This window comes from Canis lupus, chromosome 16, assembly GCF_048164855.1.
Source record: "Canis lupus baileyi chromosome 16, mCanLup2.hap1, whole genome shotgun sequence".
NCBI lineage: Eukaryota > Metazoa > Chordata > Mammalia > Carnivora > Canidae > Canis > Canis lupus.
In genome coordinates this window covers 25,619,572-25,636,324 of record NC_132853.1, presented here as the reverse complement: position 1 = coordinate 25,636,324, position 16,753 = coordinate 25,619,572, and the positions used below count along the sequence as shown (strand labels likewise).

The 16,753-nt window shown below is 35.1% G+C and overlaps 1 protein-coding gene across 13 annotated transcripts in view; it reads right to left on the bottom strand.

Annotated features, from left to right (window-relative positions):
* BCAS3 (BCAS3 microtubule associated cell migration factor) overlaps positions 1-16,753 on the bottom strand; it is a 592,168-nt gene that overhangs the window by 246,351 nt on the left and 329,064 nt on the right. Inside the window, exons 24-25 of one of the 13 annotated variants that reach the window (XR_012008697.1) lie at positions 16,124-16,297; positions 9,352-13,057 (exon numbers count right to left, since the gene is read on the bottom strand). The exons of 10 other annotated variants lie outside the window; for them this stretch is intronic. Coding sequence is in view for 1 of the 3 variants with exons in the window: in XM_072779649.1 (XP_072635750.1) it covers positions 13,050-13,057 (8 nt within the window). In the remaining 2 variants the exon portion in view is untranslated. Of the gene's footprint in view, positions 1-9,351; positions 13,058-16,123; positions 16,298-16,753 lie in introns of those variants that run through there. 2 more of the 13 variants (XR_012008698.1, XM_072779649.1) reach the window with 2 other exon arrangements.

The following is a 16,753-nucleotide window of genomic DNA, read 5'->3' as shown; positions in this document are numbered from 1 at the left end:
AAATCTGACAACAAATGAGGCAAGTTACAAAATATTTTTGCCAATAAGAAAGGCACTAAGAAGTTATATGCCAAAATGTTAAGAATTATACCTGAGTTTTAAATTTTATTATTTATAATTTTCTGTACTTTCCAAATTTTCTATTAAAGAACATATACATACAAGTAGAAGAAACTTTTAAGTAAAGCACCCATAAGAGACAAAGGAACTCAACCAAACTTTCCTTGCTCCCTTGCTTTTCCAAAGTGTACCAGCGCTAAAGCTCTTCCACCTTTCTTGTTTTTTCTTTTCTCCTGAACGCTGGAAGCAAGTAGTATCAGAATTCTTTGGTTTTTCCTCTAGTGTCAGCAGAGTCATGGCTTTTCACGGGTCTGGTTTTCTAGCCACACTCCACTTCACTTTTATTCAAAAACCTCACAAATGAAACTAGGTTCCTCCTAAGTTTTTCTGTGATCATTTGGTTTAAAGAAATGAAAAATGTAAGTAAAGCGAACTTCAGGTTTTGGGGTAAACCGGCTGGCTGGAAAACTGGGCTGGCGCAAAGCAGTCTTTCAAAGTGCTATGCCCTGCGGCAGGGTAGTTTTCAATAAACATTAAGTTGCAAATATTTAAATAGCAACCAATTTACTTTTTATTCTCATAAAAAGGGAGGGATGAAAGAGTGGCAATGCAGGAATGGCTCCATAAAAATCCACAGTTGAGCCAAAAGCAGACAGGCAACCCATGGAGGTCACCTGAAGTATGAATTATACAGTTTGTGATGATAAAAAAATCACAACTTTTCTTCTTTTTTTTTTTTTTAACTTTTCTTCTTCTCAGCTATGTCTAGGTTTATGTTATAATCTGAAACCTTATTGAAGGACACTACTTGCTTTGGCCAGGAAATCCTTAAATTTCTTCAGTGGTTTCTTGTGGATCCATCAGAAGTTTATGTCTACTGGGTTCACATTAAGAATGCTCTGCTCCAAGGCTGGACAGAGTAACTCTGATAAGCAAAATGTAAGATAAAAGTTTTTTAAATATTATTTTTTGGGAGAGGGCAACTAATTTTCATTTCATTGAAGCCCTCAGATACCTTGGAAAAATAAAGATGCTTACGTAAAGTTCTTTAATGAAACAGAAACAGATAGGGGCAACGCAGAGAATCTCTCACAAGGTGACATATCATACCTGATTTGGAGCTCATGGCACTGACCTGGATGCTAAGCAAATGAGACTGTTATTTGATCCAATAAACGATGAAGTATGAGATTAAGTACATATTTGAAAAGCACAGACCTCAAATCCCAAAGGTTGCTTGAAACAGGAATTATTAATGTTCCAAAGCATTTATCCTGCATTCTATAAGTGAAACAAATAGTCAAAAACAAGCCTGTGATATTCTGTCCTTACTTCCATTTTTACTTGAAAACATTTCTTAAAAATAACAGCAGAAAAGTACGTCTTGGTTACTCCCTGGTCAGTGATTTGTCTTCTAGAAGTCTGGAGTTATGCTTAAAGCTCTCTGCATTCTGCCAACGTGAGAGTGTGGGTAGGAAAAGAGAGTGGGAGAGAAGATATCAAGCCCACCCAACTCCCGGAAATTTTAAGGAAAAGATGAAACTTTCCAAAAGAAATAATCATTTTGGTAAGTGAAACCATTTGTAACTTTAGAGGACTTTTTTCCTTTCCCTCCAACATATCATAAGAAAAATCCACACTGTGCACTAATAAGCTATAAAGCTTTGGTTTAAAAAGAAGGGTCAACAAGAGCTAAAACCACTAATGTCATACTTCAAGAAGGAAAAGTGGAGGGCAGTGATGCCCCAACACTTTCATGATCCCAATAAAAAGTCTCACCCAGGCTAAAAACTATCTGCCAAATTTATGCCAAGAACAAGCTTACAGCCAAGCTAAAATCTTCTGTGCATATAAGGAGTGCTATAAAAATAATGACATATTCAGCATCCTGGGAGAGTCTTTCACTTACAGAAATAAAGTAGAATTATCCGAATAGGAAGATGGAAGTTAGGAGGGAGAAAGAGAAACAGAAGACAAACTGAAACAGACAGTCAAAAGCAAATGTAAATAGCCAGTCTAACATACTCAGAAGAGTGATCTGCTTCCCTGGCAAACAAAAGAGCTCATTTTTGAGGCTCTTTTTTTTTCCCTCAAAGGTTTATTTATGTTGGAGAGAGAGTATAGAGTGAGGGGCAGGGCAGAGGGAGGGAATCCTCAAGCAGACTCCCCTCTGAGCTTGGGGAGCTGGACGCAGGGCTCGTTCTCATGATCCATGAGATCATGACCTGAGCCGAAACCAAGAGTTGGATGCTTAACTGACTGAGCCACCCAGGTACCCCTGAGGTTCTTCTTTTTAAGGAGTCAAGAAGCTTAAGGAGTTCATTCCTGTTCTGTAGTCCCCACCAAAACCCCCTAGGAAATGGCTAATTTCAGTTCAGTAGAGAAGTCAACATATTCCTTTTTAAGTCACAGTGATGAATCCCTTTCCTTGGGAGGATTATCAGAGCTGCTTCAGAATTCCGCAAATATAACCAAACAATATAGGATCCCAGATTTTAGAATCAGAAGGTTCTCTGAATATCTAATCTAACTTATCTATCTTACTATAGGAATCGAATGAGGATCAGGTAAGAAATTGTCATATTGCCACAATATAAAACTGAAAGAACTAGATGAAGTAGGAGGTAATTATATCTGAGATTTAAACTGTTGCCTGAAATATCAGAATCTAATCTATTGTTATTGGAAGACACCCTCAAAGAAAATCACATATTAGTTAAGAATACAAGCTCTGGAATTAGACTGCCTGGTCTCCAACATGGGATCTACCACTTCTCTGAGTCTGTGTCCTTAATTATAAAATGAGGACAATACTGTATAACCAGTCCCCATAGGTATATAAAGATAATAAAGAGCAAAACAAAAACTTTGGGATATAGTAAAAGCTATTGCCATTTATTATTAGAAAATCACATATTAGTTAAGAATACAAGCTCTGGAATTAGACTACCTGGCCTCCAACATGGGATCTACCACTTCTCTGAGTCTGTGTCCTCAATTATAAAATGAGGACAATACTATATAACCAGTCCCCATAGGTACATAAAGATAATAAAGAGCAAAACAAAAACCTTGGGATATAGTAAAAGCTATTGCCATTTATTATTACCATTATTATTGAAATAAAATAACAAGGAGATACATTTAATGAGTCCTTGTTACATACTTGAACTATGGCCAGAAGCTTTACAAATGTCATATCTATTAATTTTCACAATATAGGAGACAAGTGTCCTTATATTCTTCTGAAGACAATATTCTATTGTCCTATTCTAAAAATGCATCTATCAAAAATATATTTTATTTCAATAATATTTTAATGAAGAGCTGTATAAAACATGTTAATGACAAAGAAATTCAGATGGCACTACCAAAGTGAAAGGTACTGCAGTGTATGTAATTTTTCTGAGCCATAGTTCCTTACTCTGATAAAAAGGAATTACAGTTGACCCTTGAACAACATGGGTTTGAACTGCATGAGTCTACTTAAATCTGGATTTTTTAAAATAAATATAGTCTGTAAATATATATTCTCTTCCTTATGATATTCTTAATAATTTTTCTTTTCTTTAGCTTACTATTGTAAGAATACAGGATATAAATACAGCATATAATATATATATATAACATGCAAAATATGGGTTAATTGACTGTTTATGTTCTCAGGAAGGCTTCTGGCCAACAATAAGCTATTAGTAATTACCTTTTAGGAGAGTCAAAAGTTATACATGGATTTTCAACTCACAGACGGGGGTCAGCACCCTTAACCCCCACATTGTTCAAGGGTCCACTATATAACAATACCTTTACCTCATGAGAATTTTATGAAGAATAAAGAAGCTAATGTATGTGAAGTACTTAGCACAATATATTGAGCAATCAAATATGATAAAAAAGTATTCATGATATATAAAATTTAATATGCAGCACAAGAACTGCATGGGATGCATGTAACTCAAGATTTAAATAAAGATGTTAAATATCCTATTTATTGTCTTGTAATGTTTCAACTTTTCCAGAATACATAGTCCAGTTAGGTTTCCTTCGGAAGTAAGGATGCATATAAATAAAAATTATGATATTTTCATGATCGCAACCTCAAAATACTTTTGTCTCAGTCAAGGACATCTACTAATTTGCATATAGCTGTTTTTGTGAATGTTAATGGTTCTGTATTCACTAATGTTCCTTAGTAATTTTTTTATTCTTAAGACAATAAAAACCATAGTAAAACAAAAACAAACCATAATATTTATTTTTGAAATCACAGTGAACAACTACAGTGAAAATTCCACCATCAATAGAAGGAGCTGACAGGGGTATCAATCCAGAGCCTTTCAGTTTATTAGTATTTGTTCATATCAACCAAAGAGAAGGCAGTATTTAGTTACCATTTTGCAGATGAGAAAAACAGAGATATAAAATGGGCTGGTTAAAGACTCTGTATTTCCTAAGCATTAATAGACAAGAAAAGCAAGCAAATACATTTACCTCTCAAGTATACTTTCCTATCTGATCTGTGTTCTCCTTTACTGGAGGATCAGGTCTTATTTTTCAGAATTTGAAGTGGGAAGTTATTTTTGAATAAACTATACAAAACCAACCAGAATAATTTAAACATGTGAAAACACAAGTCCAGTGTATGGGATCTGAACACTCTTACAAGTTTCAAAGTGGCTAAGAACTTTAGATCTTTATAGTAATAAATATTGTAGTGTACAAAGGTCCTTTGGGAATCCCCACTCATAGGTTATGCCATGATAGAAGATCAAGGTGTCAGGTCCATTTAGGATCAGGGCATTTTTGACTTCTTTATGCTTTAATCCATATTTGGAAAATCAGTTAAAATATTTCTAAGAGAAATATAATCATTTTGCCTCCCTCTCCTCTACTCCCAAATATAGAATAAATTATTAATTTCAAACACTAATATTCTTTTAGTTTGCACTTGCCTACAAGTATATGGAAAAGAAATGTGACCTTGGGCAATCACTATTCTTTAGTGAAAGCCTTTTTCAGCTTGAGAAAACATTACCTGATTGATAGTGGCTTTCCTAGCTGGAAAATAAATGTTTACTGCTTAAAGGCTAAGAGTCTCTCTGTAAGCAGCAAGGATACCTCGTTGAGCCATGGGTAAAACAGTTTTCAGTCACAGGAAGACTTCACCCATACCCAGTTATCAAAACCTTAAGAAAGAGGTCTAGCCAATGGCCCCTTAAAATAGAGGTGCTACTCAAGAATGCTGTATTTGATGACTTCTATGATACAGTGCATGATATAAAGAATAAATAAGGAAGTTTCTAGGTCAGATATAACACTGCTACTTGATGATCGTACAAATGAAATCAAGGTAAGCTGCAGTGGCCAAGATACTGTTTAATATCCTGGAAAAAGTGAAGGTTTCACAGATTCCTACCCTTGCTCTGCTGCCTATAAGCTATGAAACAATAAACAAGTTATTTAACATTCCTTAACCTCAGTTTCTTCATTTGTATAAACAAAGACCTTGCAATGGTAACCTGTCAAATGTTGAAAAGTACGTTTGGTGTTAAAGAGTTTCATTTCTTCTAAAAGACTACAGTGGGGAAAAAAAAAGTCTCCTTCTCATTTCTGTTCCCTAGCCACTCAGTTCCTCTCCTAGAAGGCAACTACTGTGCCTAGTCAAATGCGAAAATTTGGTTTCAATATTCCACGCTGAAATGTTGAATTCATTAACATTTATTGAGTGCCTATTATGTATCAGAGCTGTTCAGGGTGCTGTGGGGAGTACAAAGATGAGCTCACAGTCTAGAATGGGAAATGGTTCCCAACTAACTTTAATACGAGGCGATAAACACAACAGTAAAAGTTTAAGAACAGCGGAGAAAGTAATTAATTTAATCAATGGGGTGAATTGGAATAAAGAGTAAAATTAAGAACAGGTTTCAAGGCAAATAAAAAGTTTCAGGCATCATACCAAAATTTTACTAAAGTCTCTAGCTTGGGCCCTCTGATTCAGGAATTGGGATCCTATCACGTCTATAAAAAACCCTATTTAAAGGTATTCACTCATGGCTAGAAATTTCTGACACACGAAAAGTCAGCCCAATAGGAGAATGTCAAAGAGATTGGTATGGATGCTCTAAGTGTCCTCTTTAGGTGGAGAGAAACAAAAGGGTGAAATGAAAGTCTTACTTACCCAATCATGCAAACATTCTTCATTTGAAAAGTATTTAAACTCATCTAAAAAAGGGATAACTAACTGGGGAATTCATTAAAGTTTCAAGTATAACTTTGGTATTCTCTCCAATGTTAACACATAGCATTTATAGAATAATTGTGGTCCTTCCAATATTCTTAGCACACCAAGGGTAGAACAGGTTTAAGACTCAAGATACCGCATCTCACAAGGCTGCCAGGAGCATGAATACAAGTCACTGAACTGTAATGACATTACGAAAATGGTGGCAATTCTTCAACAAAATATTTTGGTTTAATGGAATTTAGGTCAGATCCCTATATGCTAATATCCTGGGTTCATGTATAAAATGGGCTAGCTTAAAAGACAGCCCCAAATAACCATATAATGATATGCCTGAAAGCCTTGTATGACCAGAAAACAAAAGCAAGTCTATTCCTTTTAGTGGATGTTTGCCAGGCTTAACAACAGATTCCAGAAAGTGGGAATTTGCTATAGTGAATGCTTTATAAAGATAACCTTAAAACACAAATTCACATGCAAGCCTTATAATACCAAAACACAACTGATTTGAGGGCCATAATTCCTTTATTTTTATTATCTGGTAATGTAAAAGCTATCAGAGATAAGAAACATACTACTTAAACATAATACTGCTTTTTTAAAATGACACAAAAGATGATCTGAAATACTCTGCAAAATATTCCAACTGATCACACAGTTTACCAAAGGCCCAAACAAAGATAGTGACCATAAACGTAAGAGAAAGTTTCATAAAGGACTAAAGGCCAAGATCACATTTTCTAAAGATGTTGCATTATTAAATTTTAATCAGTTTATGGTATATTTAAAGCCCTATGCTCTATTTTTAAAATTCTAGTTAGTTGACATATAGTTCAATATTGGTTTCAGGAGTTCAATGGTTCATCATTTACATATAAAACCCAGTGCTCATCACAAGTGCAGTCCTTAATACCCATCACCCTTCTATCCCATCCCCCACCCACACCCCTCCATCAACCCTGTTTGTTCTCTACAGTTAAGAGTCTCTCATGATTTGTTTCCTCTTCTCTTTTTTCTGTTTATCTATTCTGTCAACAATGCAATAAATATTGATTATCTGCCCTGTGGCAAGCACCCATACCTGGCATGAGAAATACAAAGACAGCCCTTGCTCTTAAAGAGCCCTCTATTACAAGGCATTACTTTTCCCTTCTTTTTCAAGGCATCCTACCATGGGGTAATCCAGTAATAATGCCAAGGAGAGTTATCTTAAACTCTTGTTGTGACAGAGTGACAGAGTGATCCACATTTCTTCCTATTAAGTCATTTTATGTCTCTTTTTCACTATTTTCATGGGCAAATTAATCTCAATCACAACATTTTTAAGAGCATCAGTACAAACAGTGACTTAAGAACTGCTACCAGGGTCATTTCCGACTCACTCCTACCCATGGACCATGGATGCTGTAGTATCTGCTTACCCAGCTTCCTTTTTTCACCATACACTTAGCTTCAGGAAAATAATCAAGCTCAAATGTGTTATTATTTAAAGCTGCCCTTCAAATCCAAGTATTTGGATCAATGAAAAAAGTTCTATTTTGGTATTCAAAAAATCACAGTCACAAAGCTGCAAAACATTAAAGTCACAACTTCTGCAGGGTATTAGGATCACATCAGAGGTAAGATTTAAACTTAGCACCCAAAATCCTGATGATACAATGTTCTAATCCTATAAGAATACCCTATTCTGTGATTACTATGATAGCCTCTTAAATACTGTGAAGTATAGGAAGAGGGACAAAGCTCTTATTTTTCTTCTCTCCATTCACAACTTGCCCCCCAAGTTCTGAATATAAGCACTTTCTGTAACAACAAGCTACCTTTATGACATCCACATAATTATAGGTTCAGGTCAAGAACTCTAGACCATATTGATTACATCTCTATGCAATAAGGACCCTCCAGCACTGTTTGTATCCACGATAACAGGGACAGCTTTTAAGTATCTGTGACACTAAGAATTTTCAGTCCTATCAATGCCAGAAATGGAAAGCCAATGACCAGTCAGGCCTGTCAGTTGTTGCCCGAAGCAATGAGGACAAGCTGGGAATTCATCATACTGGAACTTCATCTGCCAGCTGCATTCACACATTTTCACCACCTGAATAGTTGATTCTCTTCAACTCCCACGTGGCTCATTTCAGCACACAGTGTTTTGAAATGAATATTTGATCAGGCAGGGTAAAAAGAGGTTTGGACTTATCTGAGGTGTCACCATAATGCACTTTAAGTAATTCTAAGTATCAGGAGCTAGGTGTCTTTAGTTCCATGCTTTGCATATTTCTGAAATGGACCTGTGATCCTAATTAAATATGATTAAATTAGATAAGCCATGGAAAAACACCTAGCACAGTGTTGGGCACAAAGCTGTTTATCAATAAACATTGGTTTTTCATATCTTTTACTTCTACCTAATGGTGAATATCTTGAAGATTCCTCAGAGATCACCAGGAGATGGGGATAACCTAATGCCAAAGAAATTTAAGAATCACCTTAATTTTGTCAAAACTCTAAATCCTTACCCCAAAATAAACCTAAGAGATAAAGAAATACAGTAGGGCTATTAAAATTGCTTCATGATTTGGGGATTTCAACAGTTTGACTCGGATATGCCTAGGTATGATTTTCTTTGTTTTTATTCGTTTGTGATACACTGAGCATCTTGAAACTTTAAGAGTTGATGTCTTCAACTAATTTTGGAAAATTCTCAGCCCTTCATTTATTTGCCTTTTCCCTCCTTCTTATCATCCATGTATAACAATCACACACACATTAGACAATTTAATATTACCCCACACACTTCTCACACTGAGTTCTATTTCATTATTTTCTTCTTCCTCCACTTTAATTTTTTTTTTTAAGATTTTATTTATTCATGAGAGACAGAGAGAGAGAAAGAGAGAAGCAGATACACAGGCAGAGAGAGAAGCAGGCTCCATGCAGAGAGCCCAGTGTGGGACTCGATCCTGAGACTCCAGGATCATGTCCTGGGCCGAAGGCAGACGCTCAACCACTGAGCCACCCAGGCGTCCCTCCACTTCAGTTTAATCTTTTTTTTTTTTTAAAGATTTTATTTATTTCTTCATGAGAGACACAGAAAGAGAGAGGTAGACAGAGTAGCAGGCTCCCTGCAGTGAGCCTGATGTGAGTTCAACCTGAGCCAAAGGCAGACGCTCAACCACTGAGCCACCCAAGTGTCCTCAGTTAAATACTTTCTGACTTGTTTTTGAGTCTCTGATCCTTTCTTCTTCTGCATCCAGTCAGCTATTAAGCTCATTCAACAGATTATTTAAGGCATACTTTTCAGTTTTAGAATGTCAGTTTGGTTCTTATATGGATTTTATCCATGTCTTCCTCATTCCAATTAAGGAATGATATAATATTAGATTGTAGGATTTCATTTAAAAAGTACATCTAACATTAATTTAATAGAGAAATATTAAACACTTGTTTCTAAGATTAAGAAAAAAGACAAGAATGTTCAGTATCTTCACTTCTATTTAACATTTACTGGAGTGTCTGGTTTCTAAATTTCCAATTTTTGATTGAAAATGAGTTTTATCATTGGTAACAAATATTGTCAGTTGTTTTCTTTGAAGTGATAGGCTTATTTTGTTTATTTTTGAGAAAATTTCTGCTAAGTACCCAAGTTCTTTTCAGTAAAATAATATTCCATGGCAGTTGCTAGTTCATAGTAATCACACAAGTGCATTTTGTCAAGACAACTATCATGCATTAATTCCATTGTGACATATAAAATACTAAAAAGAAGTACACAAACAGCAAAATTTAATAAAATTGTCATACATCAATGATTTGAATGTTGACTCTTTTTTTACAGTAAGTTCCACACTCAACATAGGGTTTGAACTCGAGACTTTGAGATCAACACTTGCAGCTATATGGACTGAGCAAGCCAGCCGCCCTAAATCATAGACATTGTTTTTTTTCCCTAAAGACTCATTTATTTACTTTAGAGAGAGAGCATAGGGAGGGGCAGAAGGAGAGGGAGAGAAAGTCTCAAGCAGACTCTGCTGAGTGCAGAGCCCTAGGGGGGTTGATCTCATCACCTTGAGATCATGACTTGAGCTGAAACCAGGAGTTGGACACTTAACTAACTGCATCACCCAGGCACCCCAACATTCTTAAGCAATTGTAGTTTTTTGTTTTTTTGTTTTTTTTTTTTTAAACAATGAGTGAGTACCCTTAGCTACAAGCATAGTTTGGTGCCATTGTGTTTATTATGCTAAAATGCCATCAGCTTTATCTACCATTGCTTCTGCACTACCCATACTTAATGTCAACACAAAATAAAAAAAGAAAGGCAAATAATGACTTCATGATACTATAAAAATAGTTTTCACTCACAGACCCCTTGAAAGTGTCTTGGGGACTTCTAGAGGTCAGTGGACCACACCATGAATTACTGGTATGTATCTGTATACACATGTGTTTCGAACTGCAAAGAACCTAGAATAGCCAAGATATACATGCCAAACAAAAGTGAAGGCATTAAATTGCTAGATCTCAAAACTTACTAAAAAGCTACAGTAATTAAGACAGTATGATAGTGGTGTAAAGATACACACACACACACACATCAATGGAACAGAATAGAGAAGGGAATTTTTTTTTTTTTTAAAGGCACTGTGGAACTTCACTGGAAGAAAAGCATATCTTTTTTGAGAAACAGCACTAGAAGAAATGGCACAGAAGAAACTGAACCTTGATCCTCGCCTCATGGATAATAAAAAATAATTTGAAAAGGATCATATGCCTCAATGCAAAGACCAAAACTACACAATTACTAGAGTAAGGCATCACTTCAAGATGGATGAAATGGCAAAAGATTTCGTGTAAAACACAAAACATAAAAGGAAAAGGGATAAGACCAAACTTCTGCCTGTCAAAGAATACCAATAAGTGAAAAGGCAATAAACTGAAAGACTTGCAAAATACCTGACAAAAGACCTATATCCAATATAGTTAAAGAATTTAAATTCAATACGACAACTGGCCAAATAAAAGCTGATGAAAGACTTCACAAGTACATTAAAAAGAAGATACCCAACTGGCCAATAAGTATATCCAATCATTTCATTTGAGAAAAGCAAATTAAAACCATAATTTCCATTTACAAGAATGGCTCATCCATTGCTAAGAACAAAAGATGGTATCATTTTGGAATACTTTCTTGGAGGTTCCTAATAAAGCTAAATATATGTCTGCTTTGTAAGCCAGCAATTCCAGGCCTAGGTATATGCTCAAAACATATGAATTCATATGTAAAATAATAATAAAAAATTAAAAGTGCAGATGTCATAAAAAGGACTTGTACAGGAAAGTTTATAGCAGCTTTATTCATAAAAAGCTAATAGCTGAAAACAAGAGGACAATGGATACATAAACTGCATTATATTTATACTATATTGCAACATAAAAAAAATGGACAAGTGACACATGCATCATATGGATGAATTTCAAAAATATTAAGTAAAAGAAGCCAGACACAAAAGAGTAACTGTAGGATAATTTCATTTACATGAAGTTCAATATAGACAAAAGTGATTTATGATGATAAAAACCATAGTGGTAATCTCTAAGTCAAAGGTAGTATATTGACTGGAAGGGGCATGAGGGAACTTTCTAAGATGATGGAAATATTCTAATTTGTTCTGAGTAGTGATATACATAAAATTCATCAAGTTGTATGATTAAGATATGTACATTTCTGCTATATGCAAATTATATCCAAATTTTTTAAAATTCTTCAAAGGTGATCCAAAGTACACGTTGATCCATTTTTCAAGCTGGAAGGGGCTTTGGAAATAATCTACCTCAATTCTCTCATTTATGGAAGAAAGCCTTGGGTTTCGAAGCAATTTACCAAACAGGTAATTATAGGCAGAGTTGAGACTAGAACCAAAGATTTGTAAGCTACTTGTCTCTATTCTTTCTACTACACCAAATCTTCCAAAACAAGACTTTTCCCGGGAACAATTATTTTCGCTTCAATTATTTGCTTTAGCTTTTCTCTGACAGTTTTCAACAATATCCAGGGAACTATCATGAGCTCTGGTTCCGAGTAGTTGCCTGGGTGAGGTCCCAAGCTGCTTTTTAATTGCTCACTGGGCTTACATATTCAATGGAGAGAGACTCTTTTGTTTCCCTCTAAGTTTATAGATGGCACCTATAAGTATAAGCCTCTCAGGCTCTTGGACACAATTTAAAATAGTGTGGCACTAACAGTTTGACACTAATGTCACTAAGACAAATGGAATTCCCGGTTCAGACTTAAACAAATTCTAATACTGCCCCCAATATTGTCCCTCTGCCACCACGGTCTCAGGCAACAGACTACATAAACAGTCCAGCCTTGTATTAAAGGTGTAGTAATAAAGGAACAAAAAAGAAAAGTTGGGTCTTTGGGCTAAAAAACCCCTTGTAAATATGTGGTACCCCAGTATATCAACAGTAGGGAGAATTCCATCAATTCCTTCTCAAAATGCTTAGGAAAGACTTAAAGTCATGTCAAGGACTCGGTGCTTGCAAGAGAGAAAGCAAAGGCGAGGTTTTAGTTGACACAAAGATTTATTCAAAGAAGCAATGTGTCATCAGAAGAAAGCTTTCCCAACAGCTTCTTCTACTTCTGTTTACAGTTTCTTCATCTTTAAGTGGGGCAATCGTTTTTTTTTTCTTAATTGTGCTGAGCTAAAATTTTCCACATTGTTAACTTGAATTTCATCTTCTAACATCCTATAAATATTAGAAAGAAGAATGAGAGAACATTTAAATCAAAAGAAGAGTGATGTGGCCAAACACCTTCCTTATGTGCAAAAATCAGGTCTTTTCCCTACATGTGTCATCTTTAACACTTCTTTTTGATTCTATACAGACAAGTAGGTGTTCATTAGAGTTGAAATAATACATAAACTTCCTCTTTACTATAAAAAAGCCAATCTTAACATCTGAGTTTGAATATTTGCTAACTGTTTCAAGTGGAAATAGTGTCAAAGTAAAATTGCTGACCTCCTTTTTTCCCCTCTGAGGGACTGTTCACAGGTCATGACTAAGCCTCCTTTTAATTTCGCCTTCATCCATAATCCTCTTACTGATCCCACACAGGCTTTGAATACTCAAGGTACAAGTATGCCTGGGGTTTTCGTCACCTTATAATCACAAAGAGTATCTGGAAGTCTACTAAATGAAAACCACATCGGGTATCCAAAGAAATATCTCAAAATTTCTAAAGAACTTGATACCCTTTATATCTGAGAATTATTTTAAGAAATAACGAACACATCCCTGCCCAAAAAGTGAAACAATCTTTTGCACAGGGAACCTTAAATTCTTTTTACAAATGCAGAAAAGACAGGATAAGTAGGAAACATCACTTGTTGGACGTTTCAGAAAATTTTCAAGACCATGATTACAATGTCATGGGTTCTTGTCATTCAGCTCTAGTTTTTAAAATCATGGCACCAAGTAGACTCACCATTGGATGACTAAGTGATGTTTCTTACAAATCTCTTTGCTTCCCACCACCTGCATCTCTTGTGTCTCTGATAGTTTTATGACACAGTGACTGTCTACCTCAGATTGGAATGACAACTGCAGATACAGTGAAATATAATCCTTAGGAATATTCTTCCCCTACATCAGAAAAATCTCTATAAAATAAAAGTATGCCTCCATATGAACATTCCTCCAGCAGAGATTTGACTTAAATAATCTCCTTGTTGCCTACCTAATCGTACCTCTCTAATAAATATTGTTTTTTTTAAATATCTAATGAACCAAATGCCAAATATATAAGGAAGACATAAATGATCCTTATAAACTCAGTCAAAGCAGGCATAATCAAAAAGAATGATTATAAAATCAGTCAAATAAAACGTTTGGGTTTTTAAGTGTCTCATTTTCTTCAGTAAACAAATTATTTTGATAACGGGAAAAACTGAGTGCTAAAGTATCTCCTGAATTATCAAATTTCTTATAATTTAGATTACTTCAATTGTACAATAAAAATAATATTTCTCTTGAGTCAAGAACAATAACAAATACCAGGTCTGAAACTCTGTCCCTATTTATAGAAATGTTTGATATAACACTAATACCTGATATATCAAAGTTTGCTCTAAAGGATAAAAACTCATTTTACTTAACTGTCACAATTGTCCTTCTCCTACTGTCATATCCCATAGGAATGTACATAGATGTTGTCCCCACTACTTCCAATACTGTTTTCTCTATAAAATGTTTACTTTAGTAGAGTTTGACAAAGATGTCTGCTCTTTGCATGAGCCAGGCATAAGTCTGTCTTTAAATCTCAGTTGCTTTGAGTTCTTTCTTTGTAAATATCAATTTCCATAGTAAAACCACAAACCCAAGAGAAACAAAGTTAGGATGAACTATATCTTTCTAGGCTTTCTGTCTGCATGACTCAAAAGAGACTTTAGAGTTGTTATTAGTAACCAACAGGTATAGCCTACAGGTCTGGGAACAAGAGGATCAGCCACTAAGGTGGGAAACAAAATATGAGCAGGGCATGAACGGCTATCTTTCTACTTTCTCTTCAGAGGTCCTATACCTTTATCAAAAGGACACATGTTATAAAGAACAAACAATGAGAAAAGATGCTTAGATACCTAACCAAAAAGAATGTACAGAGGAAAAAAAGTACTTTGTCTAGAAATATTAACTATAATTCAGAGGCACTGATGTTAATGAAAAATGGAATGGTTCCTTCCAATCTCATTTCTCTCAGTAGCCTATGTATAAGGGTAAAATCCTATATAGTATCTTTCCAGAATGGTCATCTCCTTAGTCAAGAAGGGCACATCTCATAATTATCTAAACTCAAAATTTTAAGTAGGACAGATAGTACCCTTTTGAATTACCAAAGGTCAGATATTATGGGAATGATATCTACTTAGAAAGCAGTTATAGATCTTCCAGTTTAAATACACATATTTATACAGAGACAGTAAGAAGCTTGTTCATAGGTATCTAATGGCAGATAATTTATACCATGCCTAAATCACTGAAGTTAGTAAGAAAATACATATTTTGGAAAATGTTCTTCTATGTGAAGGAGTGAAGAACAAGATATACTAGATGATCAAGAAATTATACAAATAAAATTTCTTAGCAAAGCAAAGTACAAGGCTCTGCTGATCTCTTTAGTTTTAATAGAATAATACTGCCAGATAAATATATAGATATCTAACATGCTGACCGAAGGCATAAATAAAATATTTTCATTTTGAATACTGTTACAACTGTCAAAAGATTTAATCATATCACTAAAAATTCTAAATTCTATGCCTCTGAAAAGTAATTATATGAAAAATAATTTACCACCACTAGTTTACACAGAGCAAGAGCTGTCACTAGCTAGAAAGGCGGTTATAAAATGTGCCATAGGAACAATTAAAAAGACAATACATTTAGTTGTATAAATTGCATGAAGGTAAGACAAAGCAATGAAGCCCAAGAAGAGGAGGTGCCACAACAGTCATATCTCTCAGCAAAAGCAATCAAAACTTCAGAAAAGCATCTTTGTAATATGTAGCGATTCCAATGCATGGGTCATAATCAGAGAAGCACTTCCTGGTTCAGGAGCAGTTGTACAAATTTATTAGACTCTTTTAATAGAAGAATCTATAGCAGAATTTTCTCATCAACTTTTTTTAATCAGGAACCCAAACTATTTAGTCCCTAATCTTCCTAAATATTAATAGAAAAGCAAGTCTGTTACAGTAGTAACAGACTATTAGATAAAGTAGATTAAGTTTCCCCAACAAAACATTATTCACTCACTTAAAAAATGCGTTGAACAAAAGGGATCCAAACCATCTGAGAAGTAGAGGATTATTCATAACAGTCCAATTCCTCATCTATGGGGTTTCTTTAGCTCAAAGTTCGAGAAAGCAGCACACACATTTCATTGCTCTGTCTCAGAAAGGAACTATGGCTTTCTGGAATGAAAATAGGCTTAGAAAAATAACAACAGAGCTTAGTCACCAAGAAGTCCTTTCTCTACTCAAAAGATTAGTACTTTCAGGCAGAGGCTCATAGCTGTAGAACAGTATCCTAGAATCTCCTACAATGTGTCTCTGATGCAAATATAAGTAAATCAAGGGCAAAGATCTAGTTCCTTTTTCAAACATCATTTAAAAACTCTTCTTGCAGCAGATTTAAATCAAATGATGGTTGCCAGTAGTTCATTGGCATTCCTCTCTGTGGCATGAGATATTACTTTACGGAGAGCTAAAATTGAGATAGTGCTACATGAGAAATATGGAGTATTACATCAGAGTGGAGTGCTAAATATGGCAACTCTTAACAACATCAGTAACTGCTTTAGTGGCATGTGTTTCACTTGACTGGTAGTCACCTGACTCTAAAACATTAATAATATGGCAGTTTAAGAATGTTAACCACCTCTCC